The sequence below is a fragment of the Pagrus major genome, chromosome 7 (assembly GCF_040436345.1).
Source record: "Pagrus major chromosome 7, Pma_NU_1.0".
Lineage (NCBI taxonomy): Eukaryota > Metazoa > Chordata > Actinopteri > Spariformes > Sparidae > Pagrus > Pagrus major.
The window spans coordinates 31,198,888-31,225,557 of NC_133221.1; the positions used below are offsets into that span (position 1 = coordinate 31,198,888).

At 40.4% G+C, this 26,670-nt stretch overlaps 1 protein-coding gene across 1 annotated transcript; it reads left to right on the plus strand.

The window, feature by feature from the left end:
• The first annotated feature begins 20,414 nt into the window (after window positions 1–20,414).
• pex10 (peroxisomal biogenesis factor 10) lies at window positions 20,415–24,191 on the plus strand. Its single transcript, XM_073470140.1, has 6 exons — window positions 20,415–20,813; window positions 21,629–21,709; window positions 21,813–22,225; window positions 22,687–22,853; window positions 23,254–23,389; window positions 23,977–24,191. Exons 1-6 carry the CDS (start codon window positions 20,702–20,704, stop codon window positions 24,043–24,045), a joined length of 978 nt encoding a protein of 325 aa, XP_073326241.1. The 5' UTR covers window positions 20,415–20,701; the 3' UTR covers window positions 24,046–24,191.
• Window positions 24,192–26,670: the final 2,479 nt, after the last annotated feature.

Below are 26,670 nucleotides of genomic sequence, written 5' to 3' on the forward strand. Positions count from 1 at the left end.
ACCATGTGTGTTTTGATTGATTTGAAAAGACACAATACCCTTGATACACAGGTGAGTTTGTGCACCCACTTCAGGCGGGGTTTACGCTAACACTTTTACCTCAGAACTGTAGCATAAAGGGTAACAGATGCATGCATGCATGAAGTAGCCATGATTCAATCACTGACATGTCCACCACTCTCCATCAGACTGCAGACAGTGATGTCACATTGTGAGGTTTTCCTTCAAAGAGATGAATTCTCTGCCAAAGTCTGTTTCATGTTTATCAAAGATAATCAGATCTTCAACCATTCTCAAGTCACTGAAAGAAAAGCAGGCAAAACTGCATTTGTTGTCAGCCAACCAATATGCATTAAATTAAGCAGCACTACAAAGCACAAGACAGCAGAGCCCAGAGAAAACAACACAACATGAGAGCTGACACATTCACACTTTCAGGTAGTTTCTCAGCACGTCATCATTTTTCCTTGATGACACAAGCACTTATCACCCTGCAGGCTTCTTGCAGGTGACAGAAGCAATTACTTACCAACATTGATGACGTTGGCAGACAGGAAGTGGCTGCAGGGAAGGCTGGAAGAGCTCACAAAAGAGTCACCATCTGTTGTCACAGTATTCCTCGACCTCAGCGACAGGTTGGGGGAGTCAGTCACCATGGCCATCCTAGCTGCCACGGAATCCATGACTGCTGACGGTTGATGGACAAGTCCAGGCAATCACACAGTGTTCAGATTTTCAAGGAGTCGTTGCAGACCACAAACCTCAAAGAGGCTGTCTGTCGGTGCTTTTACAAGCTGTGATACAATCCAGTAATTAATAGTAACCAAAAATGGAGTTCAAGTAATATTGTGTCTCATTGTCAAATACACTCCATAAAGTCACTGGTAGAGGTCAACTTGGGATAAATGAGCAAATACAGTCTGAGTAGTTCCCCAAACTGAATTTCAGTAGAAGTAAGATGGATTGCAATGAATAACCACTATCCAAAAGCTGTCAGACCAATCCCAAGTCACAGGAGGAAGTCTCTGATGAAAACTTCACGACACATTCCTGAAAACTGGTTGAGGGGATCCTCAAATTGTATTAGCGTTGAGAAACTGCGGGGAAAGAACATCTAGTCTTTCCTTTGTGCAGAGCAGATTATGATGAAGGACGTCTGTTGGAGGCCATAACTCACAAAACCCTCTGCTCCTCCTCTCAGGCAGGCCAAGCTGCTGCAGTCCACTACAGAAGAGGAGACAGACAGAGATACACAGATTTTTCATTTTTCATCCAACCTTTAAGGGTGGCCCATTGAGAGCAGTCACTGTCTATTGATGTGCTCTGTGTATGTAGGAAATAAAAGCAAGAAATACAATTTAAGCAAAGATACATCAAAAATACATACATTAGTAAAACATATACAGTACATAGTGCATATACAACATAAACAAACCCCACCACAAACAGTAAATGACACCACATGCACTCTCACTGCTCATAGCAAGCTTAAAGGGTCTTAACACCCTGACACACCATGTCAACGACTGAGTGGCGGTGAGTGTCTGTGGCCCTATTTTTTGCAGTGTGTCCCACACCGTTGGCACTAGTCCGCCCTTGTCTGTGAGAGATTGAGCATGTCGAATCAGTGGTGGTGCAAGTTGGTGAGAGACATCACTCTGATTGGCTGTTAGGCAAAGCAAATAAGTGCATGAGAAAAGAAATAGACAGAGGCCCTTTTCACACAGAGACTCTGCGTTATCGCAGCAATGAAGGCTCGCCTTTACACCGCCTTGGTTTGTCCACACTGAACCAAGCAGCTCCGGCATTAAGCTGCTCCAGTGTGTCATTTCATACAGCACACCGGTGTAGCGCAACTAAAAGAGGCGTGACGGTCACATTATAACATTGAGATGTGGGTTTCCCCCGGTGTCCTCCTGTTAATCTAAACACCCGCTGACTGTTTATAATCATATGGATGCTGTTATATTGAGATCCTGACCCACCAAACATCCTGGAAAGTGACAAAGTTATGTTTTTTGCTCTAAATGACATAATTACATAATCACCATCAGTAAACAGAGGACGCTGTTTAACTCGTGGAGAAGGATGGTGTTTTCTGGGGAAAAGTTCACTGAAGTCAGGAGGGCTGACCGTCACAGTGATTTTTCTCAGTGAACACAATAGTAGAAGGAGACGAACACACGGTGAGTTCAAGTTTTTTGCTCTAAATCGCGTCACATAATCACCGCTATTCAACTGCGGGAGCTGCCAGGCTCTGCTAACGGGGACAGACGCTGTTTTTCATGCAGAAATGTGATGAAGAGTCGGTAGGACAGACAGGATGAGGCTTTTCCACGTATAAATTCTGTACTCTTTTCCTCATATAAGTTACTGAAGACACGACCTGCTACCACATTACTGTTGTTTGGTCCTGTAACGTTGCTTTGTGGGTTGAAGTGTGGGACATTTCTCTTTTATTTGATGGGTGAAGGATCTGTTTAGCTGTCGGACTGTGAACACCATCAGACCATCACACCCCTGATCTGCGCTGCCGGCATTTCCATTATCTTACCGGTATGTCACCATGCATAAAGACATAGCAGCTCTAGCTGATGGCTTTAGACTGTCAGGGATTACATAAGGTAACTCTTGGCCCCCTTTGGGCATGCTCAAACTTCAGTTGACCTCAGATTCCATTAACCATGCTGCTGTATTTGGATGTCACAGCAAAAGTTACACATTTTAAAAATGTTCAGATAGCTGTGTAAAAATGAGGCATCAGAAACTGACTGTAGACAGCGACCGAGAGGAGAGAATGTGGTGAGAAGCATAAAACTTGAATGTTGTTAAGTGTTTAAACTATGAAAGTAAAGGGATTATTAATAAAGGATTTGAAGACATTCATAGTTCAGCCTATGTACAATGTAGCATGACTGCTACCGACATGTTACCACACCTCAGACCCACCTCACCTCTCCTACCTAAACTTCTTTTGTTTACCTACCATTACACCTCCCGCCACACATCACTCCCAGAAACCCACCCACACAAAGATAAGATAAATCTGAATACAGTTACCTTTCGGTTTGAAGAACTCCTTTCAATCAGCTTTTAAATGTTGTGTGTATGTGATCCGCTGCCCCGCTGAGCACTGAACAATTTGGATGTATGTGTGTTGTGTGGTGTGGGAGTCATTCAGGGCTAGTTAGACATGGTGGGCCGGCTTGAGGACATGTTGAGAACTGTTTGCAAAAGGTTGGCGGTCAGATTGCCTGAGCTGCAGGTCTGGGCACGTTCCTGTTACCATCAAACACACATAGACACACTCCACCTGGACACAGGAGAAGGTGTGTGTTTGTAAGTGTTGGAGCTTTTGTGTGTGACTATAGCTGGAATGTGCAGTGAAAGAATTTCTAAATATTGTTATGTTCAGGTGAACATTGTAGTTTGCTTAGTTAGTGTGCCACATTCTTTTTGAAATACATTTGCTCCAGTTTGGAGTATGTTGCAATAAAAAAACAATGACTAACAGAAATGTGACAAAGAGTCAGTAGTACAGAAAGGATGACAGAGGCTTTTCCACGTATAACAGAGGTATTTTTTTCCTCATATAAATTACCGTAGACACTTGCTTTGTGTTTACTCCTGGAAATTAAGTTAAACTTTTATGGTGGACCAACAAACTGACTAGGTTATGCTAAATCAATATAATATATAATATAATATATATAGCTTGAGAATTTAGCTAGCTTTACAGGTTTTGATTCCTTTATGTGCTTTTCTCTGCTTAAGAAAATTAAAATTCTAATTTGGCCACAAGATGGTTGACGAGAGACATCACTCCCTAAGTATGAAGTTTAAACATGGCTGTGTATCAGGTTATGTTGGGCTGCACACAAATGTCTTGACTTCACCGTACTTGCAGACTTTGCGGCATGATAATAATAAGTATATGCTGTAGAGGTGATTAAAATGCATTTTATTTTTGTAGTCTTTAGGGTTGTCTGTCAATGACTTATATTTGCACTGCAGTCTCACGCACCTGGAAGTGACTGGAATTTTGTGGATGCAGGAGGTGCTGCTATCAACACACTGAAAAGATAACAGCGCAAGATTTTGTCTACGAGTATAAATGGGAGATAAGCATCTAGTCTGTCTTTTCCTGCACAAGCAACTGCTCTGTTTGTCCTTGTCAATTGTACAGCTCCAACACATGCAGCAGTATAATGGACATTATAACTAACTTTCATAACCAACAGTCCAAATGTGTGGCAGCCTTTGAGAGCATACTTAAGAGATTACCATCCACCATCCACTGATGTATTTCTGACTTCTCCTGATTTTATGATTGACTAGGAGCTATTATCAGTGCTGTTGCTGTAGTCATAAACATGTCAACAGTACCTGTTTATTTCTCAATGTTTTTCTTTTACAGTCACAGTTATACAATGTTCGTCACCAAGAATCTCAGTCTAAGACTGTTATGTCTGCAATAACAAAATACCTAGATCCTAATCTGGCTGCCTGGTATAACATGATAATAATCAGAGTTGGGAAGGTTACCTTAAAAATGTATTGCAATACAATTACTACTTACCTGATAAAAAAAATGGTAGTCAGTAACGTAATCACAGTATTAAAGTAATGTAACTTGATAACTTTCCATTACTTTTCTATTACCTCAATACCAAACATATTTAAATAAAGACAAGTGAAGGAAATATCAATAAAATGACTTTAATTTAATCTCTATAACATGTGAGCGGTGTATTCAGTTTCTCTCAGACCAGAGTGATGTTGTATGAGACTCATGGAGTGTTGTCATGTGTGCACATCTCTCTATATATAATCCTGTTAGTAATCCCCTTTCCAACTGAATGATTCTGTAACATAACTACATCTGTTTTTACGTAACTTTACAGGAATAGTTTACTTTTTTGGTACCTCATCTCATCTCATTATCTGCCGCTTTTTCCGTGAGGGTCGCGGGGGTTACTGGAGCCAATCCCAGTTACTCTATGGGCGAAGGCCAGGGTACACCCCTGGCCTGGATGAGTCACCAGCTCATCACAGGGCCCTTTCACTTAAGGTGCCATCTGCACATCAGGAGCAATTTTGGGGTTCAGTATCAAGGATACTTCGACATGTAGCTTGGTTCCGCCCAGGGGAGCCGGGATTCGAACCAGCGACCTTCTGATCGCTAGTTACCTGCTCTACCCACTGAGCTACACTAGTTTACTTTTTTGGTACCCTAATTATGTAATCCTGTTACATGTTTTCCATTACTCCCCAAGCCTGATAACAAAAATGTGAGAATCAAAATACTATGGGGCAACACTGCAAATAGCAAAATCTCAGTAAGATGAATTATCTTAAATCAGGTCAATGTATGCTTGTTTTTTGTCTGACATGATATTTTTCCAGGCTGTGTTTATGTTAGAGCAAGGAGGCAACCTCCACGGCTGAAAAATGAAGTCAATGCCAAAGTGGCCACTTGAGGCTGTACCTATGTTTCTCACAACGGTACCATGGACGGCCTTTTTCAGTGACAGCTAGCCACGAAGTCTGCGTTGGCTCTATTTCTCAGCCCCTGAGTTTGCCACTTGGTGTGCTTACAAAGGGAATCTCACATATGACATTTAGGTTTCAATCGAGTCATCCCTAAATTAAATTATGTTATGTTGAACTTTTAAGAGGAATTAAAAAAAATTTAAAAAATACTTCAGTTTTTCCTCATCAAAACTTTCCAGTATCATTTAGTGGGAGACGTTAGGACTGTGGATTCTACGTGTAGAGCTGCATGTTGAGTAAGGCCATTGTGAAGAATAATGACTGTAAAATGGAACAAAAGAGTTCCTGAAGGCAGTAACATTAAACTGTAGGTCAACACCCTTTTTGTTGCTAAGTACAGACAAGCTCGAGCACGGTCATGCACTTAACCTCCATTTCACAACACCAAGACTGACTAAAGTGAATTCTTTCACATCACACCATGTGAATGAAATACAACATTACACTGTATTGTACAGTCCGTGGATGAAAGACGTGACATCAGTCCATTTGCAGACTGTCGTTAAAGATTCAGCACACAAGATGGAACTACATGTACACAGCCACAATGACAGCTTGAATAATGCATTAAGAGTGTTGAGTTAAGTATGAGTTAGCCTGATTCATCTCTCTGAGGAGTGTGTTTCAGCTTGTGGTTTGGACTGCCGGGCGTTGTTGTGACTAGATTATTACACACTCCTTTTAGACCTGGCTGCTTTCTTGGAGTGCCTGTGCAAGAGAGAATGACAGAGAGAGGGAGACGTGCATACCCCTGGAGGTTGGATTTTCAGTGTTTTTATCTCTCCATTTCAGCGCTGATATATGTTATCAGAGCTATTGGTGTGTATGTTTATGGTATTTATCATGTATACATACAGTATCACAGGCCAACAGTCAAAGGCAAACTAACACAATGGCTCTTTCTTCCACAGTACTAACCTGGCCGCTCCCTCCACGCAGCACATGCACACACAATGGGATGCATTCAGGGCAAATAATTGCACAAGTTTCACAAAAGTGTGTAATGTGTGGCTTCCAGAATAGTTCATGACAATGATGGACATGCTGCAGAAAGAAAGAAATTTAGCTTAATCCCTGCAATTGCATACTCATCTAATCAAATGCTAAAAGGTGCTTCGTCACCAGGGTCAACAAACTAACAACTAGTCTATATTCCAATAATATCCCATATAACTAACTGTGACTAAATACTGCAATTTACCAGTCACTGTGGAGTTCATGTGATAAAACACTGTACTGTGTAGCATAGAATCATTACATGGTAATGATTCTATGCTACAAGCGTAAGATATTTTCAAGTTTTGTTCTATGACATGAAATATAGCATTAAATGTCCCACAATTGAATTATAGAGTGTTTTTATGTATCCTTAAAAGGGAGGTTACTGAAAAGTATCTAAATGAGACTACAGAGGTTGTCAGGGACATTAAATGTCATCATAACGAACACGGACACTCATCTACTCACTAGTCCGTCTTTACAGACTGACTGCAGTTGCAAACTTTTCTAACTCTAACTTTACAACTTGTAGATTGATCCATTTATAGTAAAGTGTGTCAGTATAGTGGAGTAAGATGCTTAGTGGGGGTGATGTTGAAGTCATGCAACCTTGATGTAGTTCATTATATAGTAGTAGATGTAGACATTTCAAAATCAGCAGGCTATCATATCAGAGACCATGGTGAGACAGAGACAATATAAAAATGGTCAGGACTGGTGGAAGGTCTGTGGAGGAAGACAGAGCTCCTTCTCCTCCATCCTCCCTTCAATATGGGGCAGGGCTAACTGCATGATGAGCAGCACCTGAGAGAAGGGAAGGAGAACAGAGGAGTGGAAAACACAGAAGGGGGAGAGCTAAACAACATGCATGAAATTCGGTTGGCGTATCTATAGAACCTACATCTACAAATCAGCCTCTTGGTACCACTACCTCAACCCAACAGGAAGTCAGCCATTTTGAATTATTTCTGCTCCTTGTTGGAGATTTGTATGTGTTGTATTTCAACAAACTCCTCCAACAGCTTTACAGGCCAATCCTAACACCTTTGTGTTGAAAAGTTATTAACAGCTTGATAATTCGTCATAAAGCAGGAAGTTGTTGTAACTCTTCTGTACGTGGACAAATCTGCCCACAACTTCACATGGTTGATAAGAGTCCCAGCATGAACACATTAATATGCTTTATATATATATAGGGGCCATATATAGCTTTACTTGCTGCTAAATTAATTGATAACTTATGCTAACCAGCAGCCTCCCAACAAACACCTCGAGACAAGGGGCCATCTGCAGTCTCCAAGAATGACGACAGAGGCGAAGTGATTTATGGAATTTCCTGATGGATAGATTCTGATCTGTTTTGTTACTGAAGTAAGTGCTAACTGCTGCTAATGTAGCTGTCGTTAGGTAGTTCACTCAGTTAGTCATGCAGCTAGGTTAGTGGTCCTATATGCTGACTCAGTCCCGGGGTACTTAGGAAAAAATATTTTATGAAATTTACTGAGCACATTTATGCTCTTTAGGGGATGAACCCTTAAATTATAATGATGATTGGATTTTTCTCTAGCAGCTCAAAATAGCATCATTATCACTATGTTGTTTGTTTCATCCAAGAATGAACCATTTGCCTTTGCTTTCTATGTTGTTCAATTGTTTTGTACACCCCAAAGAACCTTTCCTATATATTTATTTTTCCTATATTTTATATCCCCCCTATATACAACACAAACACCGGCAGCAACACACTTGCTCGAGAGGTTGGATTGTTTGCAATCACTCAGGTCTTTATCCCAGGTGAGGTGCTGGGTTTCGATGCTGTAAAATCCCCCATGACAGAGCTGAATAGAGGCTGAAAACCAACACTGCTGAAAAACAAGCCTCCACAAAGGGATAGAGAACCAGCTCTCTCCTTCAACCACAAACACGTTCATAGCTGCCAGGTCAGGTGATACAGCTGGTCAGCAGTATGTCACAGAGTCTATGTGGTGTATTCATTGCAGAAAAGTCAAAGTCACACACACACACACACATACACACACATACACAGATGATATAGCAAAATATAGGATAAGGAAATATATAACATTAACAATTTGTGCCAACCCCAAGAAAAAGACTGCACGCTTCATTCTCTTCACACACCTCAACTTTCACCATTCGCTCCACATCACTGAATGGCCTTGCAGAACTGATGCTGCTTTATATGACCTGTGGGACAAACCTTGACAGTACAGAGACAGTTGGCAGAGTTGGGAGCAGTGCACAGGGGAGTGGTCTCTAAAATAGCAGTGGTTGTAGCAACAACAAAACAACTATAGTCCAGATGATATGTGAAAATATCATTCACTTTTTCATAAAAGCAAAGCCAACTAAATTACTTATTTTGCATCATATCATATATGGTATCATTGTATTCATTGTATTCATTGTATTCATTGTATCATTGTAATTCTTGACCATCATAACATGGGGGTTAACATCACCTTTTTTGTGTTATCATGTTCGGTTCAAGAGATATAAACAAAATACAGACTTCAGTTATGCTGAAAAGTAAAATGGCTCCAGCTCTGAAAATGCTCAGGGCCCCAAACTCTACAAGTGTACCAAGTTTCATGATTTTATGAAAAAGTGAATGATTCACCTCAAATTTGTCACATATCATCTGGACTACCAGGACAAACCACAAAAACTTGATGGACAACATGCCAACATTTTTTTAAATGGCAAGCTAACGCTAACATTATATGTTTGACCATGGTCAAAAATGGTGACAGCTGTAGCCTCAGAATGCGACTACAATTTCCCTGACAAATCTTAGCTTGACATGTCTGGGGTTTTCATTACCCCAACCCAATCTCGGGTTAAATGAATAACTAAAGAGATGGAGATGGATGAGATGGACAGGCGTTTTGGTCTGGCCATTTACCAGTCCATCTACATTCCGACCCTCACCTATGGACATGAGCTGTAGGTAGTGACCCAAAGAAGTCTTAGAGGTAGGGTGAGGAGTTTAGACATCCATGGGGAGCTCGTAGGAGAGCCTCTGCTACTTCACACCTGATTAGGATGCCTCCTGTGCGCCTCCCTTTGGAAGTTTTCCAGGCACAACCAACTGGATGGAGACCCCGGGGCAGACCCAGAACCTGCTGGAGGGGTATAGCTCATCTATAAATGACTACCTAATTTACATTTTCATTGAAAGACTAAGGCGACGACTAAATTAAAATCAGTTGCCAAAACATATGGAAAACATATGCTCAGCAAAGCAACCAGTTCTAAAAGGCAAGAAGAAAAATCTTTGCAAGGCTTTGCTCCATCAACAGGCATTTGACAGTCAAAAAGCAAGTTATTTCCAAGTCAGATATGGTTTTTCTTTCTGTATGGTCAACCAGATGGTCCGGAACAGTCGGCATTTGGGAAACGTATCTGAAAAGGTCATAGTGACTCACAACCAGATGCACAAGATGAAAAGTAGTAAATTATTTGGTAGAAAAAAAGGAATAAGCAGCTACTCTGAAAGGGTCAGGAGGTGTGTTCCAAACTTGCACTATATTGTATTAGAGTTTGTTTGGGGTTTTTAGGTGGATGGTATTCCCTGCATGACATATTCAAAGAAAGAACATAACGTGTGGTCTCTTGTTGCAGAAAGTAAATGTAATTTTGTCGTGTTTGAACCTGCTGACACTTTCAAATGGAAGTGCTGCTGTGATAATTACACACTTCAGACATATTAATTGCTATTTCCACTGCTCAGTCTTTAGGCTGTGCTTGATTTTCTAATGTAATGACTGCTGGGTGGTGTCACTACACAGTACTTAGAGGTACACATGCTGCCACTTGCTTGTTTTCCAATGAGCTCGCAAAATAACAAGACATCTTGTTATGTTAAAGACCCTCTCCAATGAAAATCAAGTTTTTAACCTTGCCCAGATTGTGTTTATATATATATATACAAGACATATAATGAGCAATACAACCAGTCAACACCATGGTTGGGCAGTCTTTAGAACTGAAGTGTAACAAGGACTGTCTAAACAAGCTGCATTCAGAAGAAGTATGGTGCACAGATGTAGCTAATTATCTATATTTTGCATTCTGAGTTTCCCTACTTTTAAAAAACACATAGGTACATTAGAATCCAGTTAATTTGCATATCAATATAGCCTTGCAAACTTAATGAGGCCATGTTGTAGAGTTACAACCAAGTTTTTCAAGGAAAAAACCTCCTAATATGTTAATTGTGAGGACCAGAGATGAGTTTTGATTGACAGACAACAGGCACAGCTATTCATGTGCTTCTATACTTGTGAGGACACTCACTGCGTTCCCTAGTACCTTACCCTAATATAAACTATCACAACTAAATGCCTAACACCAACTCCAACCCTAACACAAACATAATTCTAACCTAACCCTTAAAGATCTTAGTCTTCAGACAGCCCTTTGAATTTGTTAAAGATCCCCTGTCGATTAGCTAATGAAACATCAGAAACAATTCATTGATGCTAAGAAATTGCATCAGTTTAGTGCTTGATGAACAAGTAAAAAAAAAGATAAAAATGTGAATGCCAGATTTATGCCACATAGATATTTTGTTAAAAAAAGACACATCACAAAATGATTTCCTTTTTAAAAACCCAGATGTGAATTACCCATTTGATATTCATTGGAATTAAACAGAGCAATCAACTATGATTTAATCAACTGCAAATGAAATGTCAGGCTTTTTGATCAAATGTAAAAACTGGATTAAAAACTGAAAGCAATAAGGTGAGGTCTCACACACAGCCAAAGACAGCATTAGTACTGAAACACTGTTTTCAATAAATCCCCTTCAAAATGTATTTCAAGTGGACTGTGTGCAAAACATTCCTATTTTCACCCTGATGATAAACTTTTCTTATTGTCAACAACACCTGTGGCAAACTACTATCAACACTGAACATATCCCTATACTGTCTGTTTGTATCAAAACCTGGTATATCTACTTCCTCTGTGCCAGACACCGAATCGCTGCAACATTAAAACAACCTGCCTAATGTTGTGTAGGTCCCCCTCCTGCCGCCAGGGCAGCTCTGACCCATTGAGACATAGACACAGGACCTTTTGGGGCGTCCTGTGGTACCTGGAACTAGGATGTTTGGTGCGGATCCTTTTGAGTCCTGTGGGTTGAGAATTACTTTTTGGTGACTTGAAATAATATCTTGAAATCCAATTCAAGGAGCTCTAAAACCTGTACAAGAACCTCATGCACAGTATTGAAACTCCTCAATGACCCCTAGAATCCTCTCAAGGATGACAAGTGCCTGTAGAAGTAGTTCAGGGACTCCTGAAGCACTTCAGGCATTCAGGGAACCTCCTAGGGTGTCTTAGCTGGTCCACACACCCTGGATGCATCCAAGACAACAGACATGCAGGAAGTCACATGATACAGTATAAATGTGTGTGCATCTGTCTCTGTGGTTCATTGTGAATCCCAGACATAACTCATTGATACAGCTCAAACAGATGTTCTCTGAGGTTAATATGGACATAGTTTCCTCTCTGTCTCCTCAGCAGGTGTTGCCTCAGTTCCCATTTCCTTCCAGTGTGTGTGTGTGTGTGTGTGTGTGTATGTATGTGTGTGTGTGTGTCTGTGTGTGTGTCAGTTTGTCTATTGTGTGTGTTTATGGGGTCCTTTAAGGATATCCCTTGACAAACAACCTGCCACCCACATACACTCTACCACAGCTCCTGTATACTCTTGGGTGTAATGGAGCACGGAAGTCCGGGTTCAGTTCAGTACTAAATGTAGGAGTCACAGATCAGAGTGACTTTGGTACAGTGAGGGTGAAAAAAAGGCATACGATCTATGTTCCTCATGTGTCCATTCACATGCTCTACAGCCGTTGAGCGGTTATACACATCTTTCTCTGCGATACTGTTGTTTTTGAGCAGGAATACAAATTGTTCCTGACAAAATGAATCTGAAGCTCTTCTAACTCTCCATTTGTGCTAATTGTAATACTGACCCACATCATGCCAGTCAGCTTTTTGTGCTAATCTCAGCACACATGGCTAAAAGTTGCTGTGTTTACACTTCCATCTTTAGTTTGTTTTTATTGTAGTTTACTTATTTTTCCAAAAGTTATTTTTCCTAAATGTGTATTATTTTATTTTCATTGTTATTCTATTAATCACTGATGTCAGCATTTACTCCTTTTACACTTTTTATTGTTAGTCTACTGTGTTTTTGTTACTGCTATTCTCTGGCACAACACTTTCCTTCAGTATTAATAAAGTTTCTTCTTATCTTATCATATCTTTATGAGCATAGTCTAGCATATAGTCTGTGTGTGGCTGCCGCATTGTGACCACCAGACTGTTATGGTTTGACATAAAAACACATTTTTACAGCGTTGTACTTGTTATTTTGCACTTGTGTACTCAGTTTAGCTTCAGTTACACAGGTTCATTTCTGTTTACCACAATATGCAACATAAGCAACATAAAGGTGCTACTATATACTGATGTTGGCCTCTCTTTGTTGCAAGTTGTTTTTGGATATTTTTTTTACAAATATACATAGATAAGTTAACAAGATACAGTTACATGTGGAATATAAAATATGAAAACAATTCTGCATGTAATATCACATGTAAAATGGGATTTCACAAATTCACATCACACATACAGGGACATAAGGCTGGATGATATGGCCTTAAAATAATATCATGATATTTTTAGGTTCTATTGCGATACATGATATATATCCTTCTATTTTGAAAACTCAAGAGCATTTCATAAATGCAAAGACTGAGCGGCAAAATCAAATATCAAAGTATTTTTGACCAAATACCTCAATATCAGTATTGTGACAATATTGATATTGTGACAATATTGTAGGGATGACTATTAGTACTTTCACAAAATATTAACACAATGAGATTTTTGATAGATAATCATCAGTAATGTGGATATAATGACTTAGTAGGCAGGTATCAGAGCAAGTAGAACAGTCTGGTTAATCTAGAAAATGACATCACTTTACTGTTATGCAGCCTTTAAAACCAGGAAAAGACAATACTAGACGATATCTAGCCTCATATCATATTAACGATATAATATTGATATTAATATATTAATTTAATATATTGATATTGATATATCACAGCCCTGTAGAGATATATGATTTATTTCACATAAAATTCATTATTCAGTTGTGGAAAACTGAATTTGTTTCACAACTTTGATATATTTAATATTCATGTGTACATTGGATAAGGGACATTCATCAAGGTCCTTCAACATCAGTTGTGTACTAGAAGTCACAACTGATTTTACATATGCAGGTATGCATGTATGCATGGTGATGTTATGGATCTGTTATCAGAAGAATCACATCTGCTTTGCTCAGTCATCCAGCTCAAAGATGGTGAATATAATGCACCTAATTTAATGAATCCACTCATACAAAAGTGCTTTAGAAAAGCTTTACTTGAACTGACTGATGCACCTGTGTCAAGGAACTTTCTCTAGTCTAATCAAAATCAACTTCACAGGTTGTGCTGGAGACTCTGAACTCTTGAGCGCAGCAAAGGGTCCAAATAAACATGTTAATCACAAAGTGCAGCAGCTGCGATCATTAAACCGCTGTTATCAGCCTTCCAAATCATGTCTGGAGTGATGTCTTGAAACGAGCTTAGCCAACAAATACTGCAGTTTTGTCTGAAACCAGCAGGTAGACAAACACAAGATGTACATGTCCAGTCAGGTTTGTGTCTTACCTGTCAAAATCCCAGACTGTCCCCGTGTTCTCGTTAGTGGTTTAGTCCAAGCAGCAAAGTGCTTCCCACAACATCCCTTCTCTGCAACAAGTTACAAGCAGCTCCTGAGTTACAGGCAGGAGGGAAAGGAAAAACCCAGCTCCTCCCCTCACCCAGAGCAAAGTTCAACTTCCTGGTATGCAGGATGGTGGGACAGACTGTCCAAGGGTTGATGGTTGAAGTACCGAGAGCAGTCGCTGTGAAAGGATAGTAGCGGGCTTATAATGGGATGTTCATTGTAGCTGTTATAGTACACCCAGCTGGCTCAGGAAGCAGCACTAAGGAGACAAAGAAACTGGTTCTGCAACTTTCTGAACTGATCACCGTAGAGCTACCGAGGCTTTGAATGAATAAATGAAATAATGAATGCACTGACTCATACAGGTACCTGCCTTGTAGCAACTTGCACAGTGGGTCACCATTGAGCTGCTGTGTCAAAATACAGCAACTGCAGCATTGCAGTAAATGCAACTTTTAGAACTAAATTGTTTCATTATATTGGTCGGGTGTTCGGATATTTATAAGGTTGTATTGTTGTATTACTTGCCAGTCCAGGCCAATATGTTAGCCAGTATTCATTTATTACTAATATATAACTATAAGTGTATGTGCCAGCCAAGAAATAAGAAATGTCAGAGATATTTGAGGTCATCCCTCAGTACATATCTTTGTCAGACCTAAATGTAGGAGATGCTTATCTAACTGTCTATGTATATCTAAAAAGGCTATGTAATAACTGTAGATCAGTGGGGGTGACCATGTGACTTAGGGGTTAAGATGTTAACCATAGACCGCAACTGCCTCGGTTTGAGTGTGAACCTTTGTGGCATATCATTCCACTTCTCTCTTCCCTCATTTCTTGTCGTTTATCTCCAATAAACGTATAAAAAGGCCATAAAGATTTTTTTACTGCCTGAGAAGATCAATCAGACCATCAACCAGAGGGGGAGTGAGGCTCCACCACCAATTATACTGCCCTAGAAAGCCAAAGCACAGAAACAACTGAAATTGAACTTTTCAAATTGCTCTTTTATATTGTGACAAATTTTCGAAGTTCAATCTTACTCTATTTTAGAGAAAAATACAAGCCATAAACACACCTGTTAAAAGTGTCGGTGTCTGTAAATCCTGTATTCTAGCTCATTTCAGAACAATCCAAGAAGGGAACCTTCATGTTCTCCACTGGGAACTTACTTACTTAATCTGTGTATTATCACTCGCCATCTTCCGCAAAAGACTCAAGACTCACTTGTTCAGACTTCACCTCGACGCCGCATAGCATGACTCCCTCCCTCACTTTGGACAAAAGCGTCTGCTAAATGCCTTAAATGTAAATGTAAATGTATTATCAGCTGACCCGATCATAGTAGATTGTCACAGTAGTCTGGATATCAGTGTGCTAGCCCTAGCTAGACAGGAAAGGAGGAAAACAGGAAAATAAGCTCACAAACTGACAGCCCATCGCCCTTCTCTGTCTCACATGTATTTTAGGGGTTACAACCAAAATCAGGTACATAGCACAGTGTGTAGCCAAGTCATAATTAATATAACTTCAACTTGTGTGAAGCAAGTATTACAATTGTAATGTTTATTAACTTACATAAAATGTAAAATGGAACTAAATGTATCAAGACATCCTAATAGTTTATACCTCACAACATAGTACTAAAGGATTGCTTGATTTTTTTTTTTTTTTTTTTTAATTAAAATCAGTGTTATATAGCTCTATAGCCCATCAGTGATCACTGTTACAGAGTGTTTGGTCCCATGTCTAACCCATGTCTTTCCTCCCCCTGCTCATGCAGTAAAAGAGAAAAGACATTTTCTGGCAAGCCTGCTCACTTCATCCAATCAGGACAGAGAACTCCATAAAGAGGCGGTCCTGTCTGCTTGTGAATGCGCAGAGTGCAGGATCCTCCTGTTTGCTGCTGTGTCTGGCGCTACCACTATTTATTAATGTGGTGACATAGAGATGAGCAAGGGAATGCTAACTGCAAAAGGGACAGGAAGTTAGCTAAAATGACGACAATGCTGACAGCAGCTTTAATTACACATTTATTCCACATTTTTAAATATGCAACCAATAATACAACTGAATACAGATTTAATGTTATATGTAAAATTATACTTAGATTTTATCAGGAGGAAGACCTATAACGCATATGGTTGGACAGTCAAAAAACTTTAAAGTCACTTTTTTTTAGTTTCATTGTTGGCATAGTCACTACAGGTCCTCTTTCATCAGAGGAGAGGAGATTGAGGTGGTGACAGGGTATAAGCATCTTGGCCTATCATAGATCACAAACTTTCCTGGGACCAATGTGCTGATGCTTTTTATAAGAAGGGCCAACACAGCATTCCATTTCTTAGAAAGTTTCGACATTGTCCACAAATGTCTTACTTTATTTCACAGTTCTTTTATTGAGAGTGTCTTGTTATCCTGTATGCTGGTATGGACATTCTTCAAATCACATTAAAAACAACTAGCAACAACGAAGCTCGACTGTTGCGTCGCCCTCATGTCGCCTGTATCTCAGCCTAAAAGCTGCACATACCGCAAAGACTAGAGCTGATGGCTAACAAGCTCGTTATGTTCTGTGCCTGTGTAAGAGGAAATAGCAGGTCTGTATTTGTCATTCAAAGAGGGAAACTGGACTGGACTGCGGATATACAAAGTGCTGCTATGATAAAGCAGTGTTTTTGACACCACTCTTGCTAATACAGCCAAATGGCACTGAAGCAGAGGCAGGGGTATAAGGGGAAACCACTCCTAATGAAATCATGGACTCTACAGCAACAGGCTTAAAGGGCTTTCACTTTCTTTTTTCCAGTTCTCTTCTCATGCACTAATTAACTAACTGACATGAATATTAAAATCCTGCCTTGGCTGTGATGACATTGACGATGGCTGCAACAGATGATCTTTTAGGCTCTTGTTGTTTGTGTCTCTGTCATGTCTTCTTTGCTGTAGCACAAATTGCCTCTTAGAGGACATTAAATCTTGTTTTAAGTCTAAGTCTACAATCTACAATTTAAAAATGTATATATGGTGGGTGGTGCCTGAATTGATTGCAGTGTTTGTTGTCTCAAAATGTTTAGAATTAAACATATTCATATTATTTCTATTTCCATATTGGATTCAATTGTGGGAGATAAAATCAGTGAAATCTGCAGCAAGTCTGCTTGAGGGCCCTTGTTGACTGGATGAAATGTGATTTTGGATAGCCCTCAAGACTCCCAGATGTCCCATGAATGTGCCCGCAAAGTCTGGACATTTGGAAGCAGCCATTATGGATCCCATTCATCTTCTCGCAAGACCCACACTACTCCGCCTCTGATTGGTTGGCTTTGTTGGCTTGACTGTTAACACACAGAAGCTCTGGTAATGTCTCTTTTCAGTGGTTCAAGCTGAGCTGAGAAGCATGCTCTAGAGCAGGGGTCAGCAACCTTTACTATCAAAAGAGCCATTTTAGCCGTCCCTCACCAAAAATATCTGTCTGGAGCCGCAAAACATATTTGTGCCTTATGATGAAAGTAACACAGCCTAGAAAGTCTAAATTAGCCTAAGGAGATTATTAATAGGCCTAAATGAGCATTCATTCATATTTTCACATCATGTGGCAACTCTGCAGTGGGCTAGTTATGCTTACAGTATAAGGTACTTGAACTTTGCATTTCCATTTCAATGATGCCATGTTTTGGTGCATTTATACATGCAATGAGCTAGAATACAGGATTTACAGACACCGACACTTTTAACAGGTGTGTTTATGGCTTGTATTTTTCTCTAAGAACTAACCTACAATACATAGAAATAGAGTAGCAATACAGAACTATACATGCAGACCTACTTAAGTCCTCCCTGTGTGTGTGAAAATGTACAAAATAAAAGGTAGCCTCATCTGATAATAAATAAAACACATAGCAGCAGCCTAGATTTGAAAACACAGGACAGTTAAAATTTTATTTTAGTCCATTTCAGTTAATCCTTTTTATTTATCCTCAGCCACATACAGTGATCAACCCTCGGGCTTGAGCATAAAATACAATCATATTAACTCAGGATTATTCAATTAATCACAACTTGATAGAACAGATACAATTCTGTGTGTAGGCTACGCATTTTTACTGTCGGAGAATGTAAGGCCTAAAAATGTGATGATAAAAAAAATAATAATATTATTCATTTCCATGTAAAATGTCAAAGCCACAGGGAGCCACTGCAGAGGGGCAAAAGAGCCGCATGCGGCTCCAGAGCCACAGGTTGCAGACCCCTGCTCTAGAGACTCGATAAACTTTTGTTCCCATTCCCCTTTGCTATAAGTTTAGGTTGTAAATAAATAGGCAATAAATGAAAAGTGCAAATGAATAAACGTGGATGAAGTTCTTTCTCGCACCTTACAGAGGGACATCAGTGGGAACCGTGCCCACCGTCGAGAGCCTGTTCTTGGCTGTCCTCCTGTGTCCACGCCACACAGGGCGACCTGGTAGTCCCGCTGTACAACCAGACAGATGGAGTGAGCTCAGTGGGCCACAATAAATGTACCATTCAATTAGACTACCAAAGAGACAAGAATTGGCTATCTAGCATGCTATTTCCTAATTGTATGTTCAGTGGTTGTCTGGGCTGTGCTTGTGTTTTTTCTCATGGTTGTTTAAAACAAACAGCCAGCGGTGGAGCTGATGCAGCAGACTGGGAGCTGTAGTTGCCCCGGTAAACACAAGGACACTGTGGCTGTCCCAACTACAGTGTCTCTTAGGCTCGTTCGGTAGTGCGAACAGGCTGGGTGGCGAAGCAGCGGCAGGGCAGCTTGGCGGCAACCCGCCTGACAGCTAACACTTTGTCCACATTGGCTGCTTGTGTAGTGTGTGCCGGCTGCATTGCTGAGCTGCTGCAGCTCAGTCACGTGTTTGTGTCCACATAGGCAGCGTTGCTGCTGCTGCACGGCTCCTGCCTGCCCTATCTCTATACATGGAGTTTGCCTTTGATAAAATAAATAGGATGACGTGATTTTCCTTTACCCCCTTTGAAAGAGCAAAAAGGGGAAGGGGAAGAGAAGGAGGGAGGGAGGGTAAGAAAAATAGAGTGCACAGGAAAAAAACTGCCCTTCACCTGTTGTGTGTATTATCTTCATGTCTGTGACATATTCTACAGATACAGATGTTAAAACTGTAGTAAAACATTGGTATTATTTTGATATTACTATCTACAGGACGTATTCAGCCGTTTTTTTAGAACTGTGTGTGCCTTGCAGTAAAAATAGGCAAGACTCTAGATGAACCTCTAGATGACGCCTCACTGCAGCCTCGACCCATGCGTGAGCCACACTAATCATGCCAGCAGTGGCATTATTAGCGTGGAACTAGCCACACTGCTGGCATGAAATGGTTAGCCAGCCAGCCATTTGTGTTCTGACTTTTGCATTCATAATGTGACTTTTGCATTTGGTTCGACCTTTCTTGGCCATGGTGAAAAAGGCCTTTCTTTTGACCTAAAAATAAAACCACAGAGTTAAAGGTCCACTTTGTAAGAAAGTTGATTTTTGAGTCTTATTCCTAACTCGTCAAATAGGCTACTGATGCTTTGGGATGGCGGTCTACCCGACCTACAATCCCAAAGCATCAGTGTTTGACAAGTTGGGCATGAGACTCAAAAATCAACTTTCTTACAAAGTGGACCTTTAAATGAAAATGGAATGAAATAAAATCACAATAAAAACAGCCATCATTGCTCTGGAGGCAAGTGAAACAATAAGCAATATGTTTAAATATTAATCTAAAAGCATGAAGAACATGATGAAAAGCGACACCTAAAATTTTTTAAAAAGACCTCTTTGGAAATTCAAAAGTTACAAGGAGGTTTATCTCCAGCAAACACACTTCATTCGTCGTGTGAAATTACAAGTGAGCTTGCAATACCTCCTCCTGCCAGTAGGTGGCACTGTAAGTTATGAGCTTGATAATCAGTCTCAGTTGTTTGTTGTTAACGCATCTACTTCCTGTCTTTTTCCTGGATTTGGCTGCATGGACCTGTCAAAACTTTTATAAAGGAATATCAGTGCATATCCCAAGTATGCAGAACAGAGGGACAGAGCGTTGAACCACGGACACGAGTCGAAGTTAGGTTAGCTTGTTTTTATATCGGCGTGCTGCTTCTTGAATGTTTGCTCGCAGTTTGTAGGCTAACATGACATGCTGGTGTTTAACTAGACGTTCAGCCTACCGTATGGATGCAGAGAGCTGCTCGGGGTTGTCTACCTGAAAAGCTTCGGCCAGTGGACATAAACATTTCGTCATGAACTGTAACTGGGTTTGGGAACGTTAGTCTCTAATGTTAGCTCACAATGCCCCTCGCTCCTGCAAACCAGTCCCAGTTGATTCGGTCCAGTCAGAAGGACGAATATTATCAGACCTTCCTAAAAAACAACGCCAACGAAGCTTTTCAAACACTTGCTGGTAAGTTTTTCTAAATTTAACACACGGGGAAATTAGCTTTCGTCTTCGTCAGCTAGTTTAATTCACTTCCAACATGTCGCTAGCCAGATTTATGGCGCAGTTATATTTCCTTATCTCGTTGGTTGCAAAACTCCTTTCATAGTCACTGATTTTAAAGAATAATTTGGAAGATATCTAGTCCCTCATCAATTCGGCATCCATCATTGAATACACTGAGCAATATGTAGTCAGTGAGAAACTTTGAGGAATGTGTTCATGCTAACCTGGATACTGCTGTTGAGTCTGCTGGACTGGAAAAAACGTTAATGGCCCAACATATTTAAAAACTTGAATTGTATTGACATTAATGCTGCTTCTCTATCGGATAAATGTGAGTAATAGGGCATAAACTACTAATTAAAAAGTGCATGTATTATTATTAGAAGGTTAAGCAGCGTAATGAAACTGACAGATATTTGGTGTTAATTTTCCAAAATAAAGTGAACTAACGTTACCCCAGCACTGGTGAGGATGTTTGTGGGGGCCTAACCTTATAATGTACATGTGCTATGAGTCACACTACATTGTACGAGTTGTATTCAGTTCAGTGGTCACTCACTACTAATAGGTTTTCTAAATGTAGGCCAAAGTTTTATCAGAATGTGGTTATGTTATTCGTTCAAGCAATAGATGGGCTGGTTATCGTCACAATTAAAGCTCCTTTTGTATGTCAAAGTGATAAAGCAACTGCCTGTTCAATTATGAAACAGCTGTGTAGGAAATTCAGCACCTGTTCTCAATATTCAACTTTGTTCAACTTGTTTCTCTCTCTGCAGGATCCAAAAGATGGCTGGACTGGAGGAGAGAGATAGAGCTGCTGGCGGACCTTACATATTACGGAATAACAACATTCTCAGGTAGTTACTGAACAAACCAGCATGAAATCTTACCTTAATGTATGCATGTTTTACTAGTTGGGTTGTAGTTAACTGTTTCCATTTTTATCATTTTCCTCCCAAGGTTACCAAACCCTTGGTGAAGAATATGTCAACATCATCCAGGTGGATCCCAGCAAACGTCAAATCCCCTCCAGGGCTAGACGAGGCCTGTTTGTCCTCTGCCACGCCTTCTTTCCTTACCTTCTGGACAAGGTTCTGGTGTGCCTTGAGAATGAGCTGGAAGGTAGGCAGGAGAGCCGCAGTGGTGTCAGTCGGCGGCAGGCACCATCCGGGCTGTGGAGCCTGGAGTCTTGGCTGAGGAGATGGATGCAGAGGGCAGTGGGGCTGCTGTCAGAGCCCCAGAGGAAGGCATGCCTGCCCGCCGTGTTTTTCCTCCAGCGGGGTCTGACTCTCCTGCACAGACTACATGTGGCTCTTTTCTATATCAGTGGCTCTTTCTATCACCTATCAAAGAGGGCGGCTGGTATCAGCTATGTAGGTCATTTTTTTTACATACCTAGATATACAGTATCTCACATTTTAGGCAGAACAGAAATATACTGTTATATTATTCTGTTTTAAAAAACTTTTACAGTAGACCCAGCCATACATTTACATATATAATCAAGTCAGCATTCATATATAATTCACATTTATTAGATCTCTACTAAATATCCACACCCATCATTTATTCACTACTAGTTATTAAAGGTCGAGTTCAGTCAAAAATGAAAATTCAGTCATTATCTACCACTAATTATTAAATGTTTGTTAATACAGAGAGCGTTAAGTACCGAAAAAAGGTACCATTGGGTACTGGTACCAATTTCAGGTGCCAGTTTTGGTTCAAATGTCAACGGTACCCAGCCATTGAAAAGATATTATAAATAAATAATGTCTTTTCAAAAGAGGCTCGGATTACGACTTACCTGTGTGTGTTTTGTGTGCGTGTGTAGCTTCGTGTGATGGGGCCGAACAGCGATGACGGGACCATCAGAAGCAGCTACAGGCTGCTGGGGGCCGTGTCTCTCTTCCAGCTGCTCATCACAGTTTGTCTGCAGCTCAACAACTTCAGACAGAGACAGCGAGCCAGGCAGGAGTGGAGGCTCTACAGGGACCTCAGGTACACTACAAGGACCAGACAAAACAACACGGCTCTGGACAGAATTGTAGTTTAAAACAACTTATCCTTATACTACAGTTTAATATTTTAGTCCTGAAGTGAACAGAGTTTTGTCAGTATTTCAATGAGTGTCTTTAATTATCGATGAAAATGTCATTGAAGCCTGGTCAGAAGTTGCAGCACAGATCAGATGGCACTTAATTGAAATTATTATGGTCAAATAATTTTATTTTGGTCGGTCGGCACCAAGCAGGTGAGCCATAAGGAAAATTGTGGAGGCCGATTATCACTCAATCAGGATTTCTATTTATCGCCATCTCTGAATAACAGGACACAAGAGTGACATAGAAAGTAATATTTATAATTTGAGTTTAGTGCTGAAGTCTTTGTCTGTCTCCAGTCCTCAGCGTACACAGAGCTCAGGCTCCAGAGTTGCCCGCTGCATCCTCTGCCTTGAGGAGAGGAGACACTCCACATCCACTCCCTGTGGACACCTCTTCTGTTGGGAGTGCATCACAGAGTGGTGCAACACCAAGGTCAGGCTTGTGTCATGACTGGCACAATTGATTATAATTTGAATCAGTTGTCATCTGTACTAAAACTGAACATCAAGATGTAAAATTACTCATTTATGGCTTTCTCTTTCACCTAAACAATTTGTATTGCAACCGAAGAGTTTTTAGTATTTCATCTTGTTGTAATTTATTAAATAAAACCCTTTGTGTAAAATTGATTTTGAGGCAGTATTTCCAATGAGATTTCTGTTTCGTATTGTTGGTATTTAATGTTAAAGTATAAAAACACATTATAGCACACTGATGACAAGGGCCTTAAAGTGGGTGAGCCTTACTTTGTGAGGCTCTGTATTGCAGGTCCCTGTGTCTAGTTTCCAGACCTTCATTATTCCAGTCTGGTGCTCATACGTTGCATATTTTCCAACCTAGTTTGTGATAAACCATATTAACACACAGCAAATCTGAAACCACATTGAGGGAGTGGGAGGAATGGAGGTGTTAGTGGGGGCCAAACAGCAAATCTTCCCCCCAAAATCTTGCCCACAACTTTGTGTGTGTGCCAATGTAACACTGTCATGTGTGTGTTTGTCTTTTTTTTTACTTCTTAGGCTGAGTGCCCTCTGTGTCGAGAGAAGTTCCAGCCTCACAGACTGGTGTACCTCAGGAACTTCAGCTAAAACTACATATCCTGATATTAAACACACACACACACACACACACTGTTGGTGGACTGTACATTTTGGATTGTATCTGTTCAAAGTTGTAAATACAAATTTTAATTTAATTAAAACGAGATTCTAATAAAATGAGGGGAATGTTCAAATATTTGTCTGTTTTGTTTTTTTAAATAGTTGAATACGACCCATTTAAGTAGAGTTGTCCTACACCCCTTCACACTGGCCTAAAGCCCTCTTACCCCTACGCCTCCAGACGTGTTGCCACTCTTTATTCCGATGCCGGGTGATCCTGCTCTCATCAGTGAACATCACTGACAACCAACATGTTGCCTGGCCCACTGTAGATGTGCTCGACTGCCTGGCATTCAGGGGTGTCATGCAATGGTCGTCTGGTGTTCAATCCATAGGGTATTTCTCATTTGATAAAATCAAACGTGTGTCTGCAGTTTAAAGTGTAATCAGTTCAGACATTTACGTGAATAAAGTAATAGTGAATATAGTTTAGGCCTACACTTGGATATTAGACTGTGATAAACTTGATTCATGGATGGCTTAAAATAGATATGATTTCTTTTGCAGTAAGTACTCTATTATTTCAGCTGCTGGCTGTGTCCTACACTATAACCAATCCTGTCATTTATACCTGTTCAAATATCTTTGAAGCGTATGGCAAACAGTTCTGGGGAATAATGGTGTTATGGAAAATGAACTGAAACATTGTGACATTAGGGATAAATTATGGCTACATATATTTTAAAAAAGGACAATGAAGTTGCAGGTCAAAGAGGGGATGCCGACTCTGGTTCCCTACATTGAAGTTGGATATGTTTCACACTGCTACAGCTTCCACACCCTTACTTTCCCCCTTGGAAAGATCACCGCTAGTTCTTTGATGTCGGTTTGGTGTGCCTGAGCCAGTGGGCAGTGTAAAAAAACCAGTTATATAAGAATGGTTATTAATATTCATTGTTTTGTCCCTTCAGCTGTCATGTTTAAAGTTTCTGTGTCAAAATGTCCTTAGATAGTTTAGTGAATAAACAAGGCTGGGGTTGGAGCAAGAGATTGCACAACACCCTTTTTTTCCGGATATTTGTTGATGCTGCTCTCTGTGATATGATGGTGTCAAGAAAATACCAGGGTCTGTAATTATAGGCTTTTAAACGTCCCATAACACAGCAGCTTCACAATAGGCTGCTGTCTTTGATGGTATGTGTCTCTGTAGTCTCCCCAGGCTAGCTGTAAAAAACAGAAAAACAAAAAACCCATTGCTCTTTCTGATGGAAAGAATGGCAAGAGCAGACATGTTCCAACCTGTCGTTATAGTGGATGTGAAGTGATTGACTGTCATGTCAGGATGGAGAGTCATCTCTTAACCGTGAGATTCACTGTGCTGTCACATGTAGCTCTGGGATTAGGTCTATACATCTGTTAACTTCATCTCTGCTTCAGCTGAAGCTTCATTCATAAAAATACAAGCGTCTTCCTAGAAAATACCGCAGATTAAAACATCACAGGATGTTTGTATTTTTCGGAAGACATTATGATATCAACCTAAATGTTCCAAGATTCAATCATTTGTTGTCTGGGACTACAAAGTGTGTGTTTAGCAATGTGATTCCCTTTCTGCAGTCAATGTTTGATTCTTTTAAACAGTGATGGAAAGTACATTTACATTTACAAGTACTGTGTCTAAGTACAATTTTGAGTTACTCACTTTACTTTAGTATTTCCATTTCCATTTCCATAATCTGCTACAGTCCGAGTTGTGTGGGAGGTGAATCTCAGGGTAAAACTCTGGGACAGTTGGGCAGAGGACACATCTTCAGTAGTGTGCCCTTGCTTTTAACACTATGCACCCTCCGTAAGGGTGGCCCGCTACAGGATGCTCAGCCCTCAGCTTGTGTCCTGTGCTCAACCACCTCCGAAATTCACCCTTAAGTGGTACTTGAGTCCCAGCATGGGTCGTTCTGCTTGAGCCAAATCCACTGGCTGCTTCTTTCAGCCACCTCTGAGACTGCTCTGATGGTCTTCCTGACCATGGCTTCCAAGATCTTTCAGCAGTCTGATGGTAGAGGATGTCACAAATCCTCTCCAAATTGTACAAAATAACAATTGCTACATAATGTTGCTTTAACCAAGTAATTGTTCTTATCAGCTTTTGGCTTCTTTGGCAGGATGCCTGGACCTGACCAAAGCGTAGAGTATGGCGATCCAGATGGAGCAGTACAAAGTAAGCCTGCTATCACCACTAAAACTGCAAACGGACCTCTCTAGAACCATTATTTGGTCTTGTCTTGGCTACTGGAGACATTCCACTCTGTGAAAGAGGGCCTGCTCTCTCGGTAGTGATACATGGCTCATTCGAGGGTAATGATTACATTCATGAGAAAGTTCAGGCGGTGATACACTAATAAAAACATAATTATGAATATTATATTCTGTTTCTGTTAATAGATTCTCCTAAACCCTACACATTGGACCATTAAAAGAGCATTAGAAGTAAAACTCAGCGTATAATGACTTTCTAGCTTTCTGATGGCCCACACAAACTGCCAGCACTCAAAAGTGTTTACATCCAAACACTCAGTCCCAACACACTCTCGTGGCGTATTCTCTCTCCTGTTG